This window comes from Martes martes (genome assembly GCF_963455335.1).
Source record: "Martes martes genome assembly, chromosome: 4".
Taxonomy (NCBI): Eukaryota; Metazoa; Chordata; class Mammalia; order Carnivora; family Mustelidae; genus Martes; species Martes martes.
The window spans coordinates 75,025,864-75,031,062 of record NC_137891.1 but is presented as its reverse complement, the minus strand read 5'-3'; the positions used below and the strand labels follow the sequence as shown (position 1 = coordinate 75,031,062).

Here is a 5,199-nt window from a genome sequence, read left to right as displayed (position 1 = left end):
CAATTATATTTAAAAAGATACAAATTTTATATAGCTAAAGGAAGACTATAATTACTTTTATGTATATGAAGTTTCAAATAATACAATATTAACTATTTCTTAGGTTGGGTTCTGTGTAAAGAAAAAGTTTACAGAACAAAATATATGGAAGGATTCACTTCTCTCAGAGTTTAACTTGCTATAAAAGTTAAATATACTATTCCTAGGATGAAGGAAATAATTCATCTTTCAAAAGATAAAACTTTGCCTTTGCCAGGTTCTCCAGCATAGTTAGACCTACATGGTCACTTTTTGGGTGAAGGACACGGAAAGGCCATGCCCCCAAGGATTCATGTATACTTCTGCAAATGTCATTTGGCCTAATACCACCAGCCAGCAGTGTACCCTACCCTGTAGGAATTGAGGTCCTGGTGTGAGAAACCTATGACCTTAGCAAGCCAGTCTTGGTTTGGTAGGAATATGTCCCAGAGACAGACAAAGGAACACGCATATGTACTCAGATACTTTTAAGTATTTTACACAGGAGAACTGAGGCCCAAAGTAGTATTCTGTCAAGCTCACACACCCAAATAACCTTTTGAGCAGATCTTACGGCATGGCCATGAATTTTTACCTCTCTTGCCTGTTTGCTCTATATCTAGCGCTTGCACATTTGCACTTAGGAATCCCTGTCAGGTGAGGAAATGGGATCCAGCAAATGGCACAGCCATGGGGAGGACTGGAGACCTCCCACTTCCAATATTTCTTTACATCTCTAATCCATACAAGCTGGCCTCTAACTCTCTGAATCATTGGCACCATTAGCACTATTTAACCTACCCTTAGTTGGTTTCTATGTATCCCAAGATCCTGCAGGGCTTTTGTTTCCAAGTAGTTTTTAAATGTTTGAAGAATCAAAGATAATACTAGTCTTAATATTTTAAGTGTTATATTTTGGGTTTATTACAAGCTCTAAATACTACCTATAGTTTAAATACAACTCCAACAATCTGAATGGGAAAATTACAATTGCTGATATATTAGTTACTTTGGCACATATCAGCTAAAATTCACAAGTGTTAAGGCCACAAAACTGTTCAACATCTTCTGATTTACTGAGGCACCCCTTTCCCTATTCTTTAGTCCTAAGTGGCCATGTTTTCACAGGACTGGCATTTTCTCAACCAATTCTCTGGGTACTGAGTGTATTCCAGATTTCTGTGTTGCAATACATTTGGATCATCAGAACAAGCTTGTAAGTACTTCTATGTGGGGGCCACATACCAGGTACTTGTTTTAAAATAATTTTAACACTACCAGACACTAACACTTTTTCAGCCTAGAAAACTGGAAAACAGGCTAGTAGCTCACTACCTGGCTTCCGATTAATAATTTTCATGTGTAAACCAAGAACACTAGCTTCTGAGAATGGATCACTGCTTACCTCATACAGCTTATCTATATGCCTACCTTAACTAGACTCATATTGTGGAATTTTTCAAGTACTATGCTTATGGCAGTGTTTATTGAACAGTTACAGTGAAATCTTTGTTTCCCAAGCTAATTGGTTCATTAAATTATAATTAATTACTTAAAAAATACCTGGGATTTTGAGTTTATCAACTTGGCATAGTTCTTTCCAGATTCAGTCCCACTTAAATCCCTGATGTCTGAATTATTTTTCGAAGTCTAAAACAAGTAGAATCAAGGACTTGGATACTGGAAGAGACAGATGTGGAATCAATGTCTGAGTGACCCACACGGCTGTGTGGTGGACCATGGATTGAGAAAAAACACACGTTTGCAGGAGGGAAGAGGATTTTCATCTTAGACATGTCAGGTTTGAGCTACATGAGGTTCAAGCTGTCTAGTACACAAGTGGATGTACAGAACAATCTCAGCTGGTTTGAACACACATGTAACTAAGGACAGTGGACAACGTAGTACAGAGAAGTGAAGATCTAAGTCCAAACCCAGGAAAAAGGCATGTTTCATGACTGTAATCCTAATCACAATGACTTTTTCTGGTCAACTTTGTAATTTGCAAAAATTTTTTTGTTAAGTATTTTTACAAAATTTTCTCTAGTAGAGAATTAGCCTATTGAGGATATCCAAAGGATTATACAACCTAAAAAGCAAACATTTCAATACTTCTGTGGGACATCAAGAGGATGTTCATTCCACGAGCCCATTTAAATCTCATCTATGCTACTAATAATGCTCCAGCCATCAGGCAAGCCAAACCTCACAGCCAGTTTCCAGATTTGTACAAGAACAGCATTTAAGAAAATAAAGCATAAACAGTGGACTGCCTGGGTGACTCAGGTGATTAATGTCTGACTCTTGATTTTCCTCAGGTCAAGATCTTGGGGTTGTGAGATTAAGCCCTGTCAGACTCCACATTCAGTGGGGTCTGCTTGGGATTCTCCCACTACCCTGCCCCCCAAGCAGTCTTGCTCTCTAAATTTTTAAAAATTTGCTCTACTAATGACATGCTTTTCTCTTAACATACACCTGTTACATGTTTATATATAAATTACACATTAGTAGAACTCCACATTAAAAGAAACTCCCAAGGTCTGTATATACAGTTCTATAAATATAACCTAAATACTGGGTCTTTTTTTGACCCGTTAATCTAAAATTGAAACACTTCTCTGCAAAACTGCTTAATATAAAGGTCAATATTTCCAAAATATTTAACAATTTGCTAAGTTTACTCTAGCGTAATGTCAAGAGAAAGGATGTATTAATTGGCAGAACTTAGTATTTCCCATGTTAGTTACCTGCCCACAAAAGCACCCTGTATCTACTTAAAATCAGAACTTTGGGGATTAAAACCCAAATGTCTTTTGGAAAAGCTCTAATATGCAGCCAGTTATGAACCACATTGCATGCATTCATCAATGCTAAGGTCTCCATGTATTTAGTTAATACAACTCAGTTTTCAGGTGATGTCAAGTATCAACTGCTTTAGTGGCCTCTTAAAGAGATACAATGAGAACAGGATAGACCACCCATCCCTAGGATATTAACCTAATTTTGACTACTCAAAAGGTGGACAAGGATTTTGTAGTACAACTCTGTACTCCTAAAATACGTAGGTATTTAGAAAAAAAGTCAACAACCCTTAACAACGGATTATCAATTTATTAAAAAGGTTGATTTAAGCATCTGCAATGGTGACTTCAACCTCAACTCCTGGCTCAATACTGATGGAAGTAATCTGCTTAACAATCTCAGAAGGACTGTGCAAATCAATGAGCCGTTTGTGGATCCTCATCTGAAAACGATCCCAAGTCTTAGAGCCTTCACCACAAGGAGTTTTTCTTGTAGTGATTCTCAGAGTCTGCAACAAAAGACAAAAGAAACCAAGCATTTATGATTTTATGCTTATCCCTAGGACACCTACAAAACCACTACTTCCTTATTTCATTTGTAAATACTTCCCAAAGCATCATTCCTTTTTACCGAAATCACCATCAATTTATGACCACGTTAGTTTTTTTTTTTCTGAGCCAAGACAGTGCCCTTGTAAAAGCACCATATCCCTCCCACAAGAAAAAGAGCAGCGAAGACTTCAACAGTTAGCTGTGAAAATCAGGCACCGGACATGAACCAAATTCTACCAACAATTTTTCTTTTAGTTTGTGTTTTCCCCCCCACCCCTCTGATTTACTTCACCTTGGTAGGCATCCGAACTGGTCCTTTCACTTTGAGATTCTTTTCCTTTGCGCCTCTGATCAAATCAGCACATACTACAGAAAAATAAAAGCATCTTTTCAGTTCTTTCAAAACAGTCAAAGCGTTAGTAATTTTAACTGATGCTGGCTCAGAATAGCGTATAAAACTATCATCATCGTTCAACACAGTAATTGTCTCCTCATCGCCAACAAGGATTTAAGAAACACATTAACAGTTAAGCACTGATCCTCCTTCTTTGCCTTTTCTAAGTTAAGCAACTTATCACTTGACTCCTGAGTCAATCCTGTACAGCAACAAAAACAAACTCATTCTATTTTTCCCCAAAGGCCTCACCCTGAAAATATCGTACTGACCCTTTTCCAGTGATTTTACGTTGCGGCTGGTGAGAGTAATTCTAATTCGGTGAATCGCCACCTCCGGTTCCACGGGTGTCTTCCCGGTGTCTTTAAAAGCCTATTATTACACAAACGGAAACAGAGTTCTTAAAAGCCTGTAAACGACCTTAAGGGACTTTCCAGGCTCCTCTACCATCTCACGACCTCCTCCACAGAGTGAGGCTCGTATTCCCGCCGCTTCCTCCCATCCCGGAATCCGTCCCCAGAAGGGACCGTGTCCCTCGGTGTCTCCAACCACGCGGCGCCGGCCCCCGCCTCACCATGGCTGCGGCGCGGCTTCCTGACCGACTTGTTCCTCGGTGAGAGCGAACAGCGGTGAGTCAGGAGCAGAAACAGGGCGCCCAAAGCACCGCTGAACTCGCAACCGCGTCTTCCTCAAAGAGAAAGCCGTGAGGCCTGCGTGGCGCTTATATAGCTGCGCTCCTGTCTGCATCCGGGTCCCGCACGCGCCTCCGCGCTGCCCCGGAAGAGGAATTGCCCTGAGGGCTCCCGAGGCGGCTGCGCGAGCCGGGGCTGGAGCACTCGTGGAGTTGGCGGGAAAGGCGTGGCTGTGGGTGCCCCCTTTCGGCCGGGAGGACTTAGAGCCCCGGGAGGCGGCGTCCCCGCCCCTGCAGTTACCATGGTCCTCTGGCCACCTGGAAGAGAGGACAGGGAGACTATGACCTAAAATCCGAGAAACTCCTCTTCCTGGTGCACCTACCCCTGGCCTCTGCAAAGACTCCTGTAGTTTTTACACTGCAAATGTTGCTTCCTATACAAACCGAAGCACTCTTTCTATGAGCAGGTGGGTAACTTACTCTGAGTTTAACTCACGTAGATATTGGGGAAAATGACTGACCACCTGGTCGTGTTGTTTCAAACCTTCTTCATAACCTGAAACACATTTTCGGGATATTTCACCTTCTGGCTTCCCAGAGCGGCAGATCCATGTAATCCGTTTCTAGAAAGCACTGAACTTGGGTTCTTTCCCTCGGAGGAAATTGAGGGCAAAAATTCCTGGCTGCCGGGATCATCCTGTGCATCCGGAGGCCCACCCTGGAGACCTAGGTCGTCTCCCGAACTCTAAAACATGCTATCGCCTCTCTGTTCGGATAAGGTAATATCAGATAAGACCCTTCAA

General features: G+C 41.6%; 1 protein-coding gene across 1 annotated transcript; it reads right to left on the bottom strand.

Annotated features, from left to right (window-relative positions):
• Nucleotides 1–3,109: 3,109 nt before the first annotated feature.
• Nucleotides 3,110–4,543, bottom strand: RPS20 (ribosomal protein S20). Its single transcript, XM_080801295.1, has 4 exons — nt 4,340–4,543; nt 4,038–4,137; nt 3,664–3,737; nt 3,110–3,328 (listed from the first exon to the last, which is right to left on the bottom strand). Exons 1-4 carry the CDS (start codon nt 4,340–4,342, stop codon nt 3,146–3,148), a joined length of 360 nt encoding a protein of 119 aa, XP_080657421.1. The 5' UTR covers nt 4,343–4,543; the 3' UTR covers nt 3,110–3,145.
• Nucleotides 4,544–5,199: the final 656 nt, after the last annotated feature.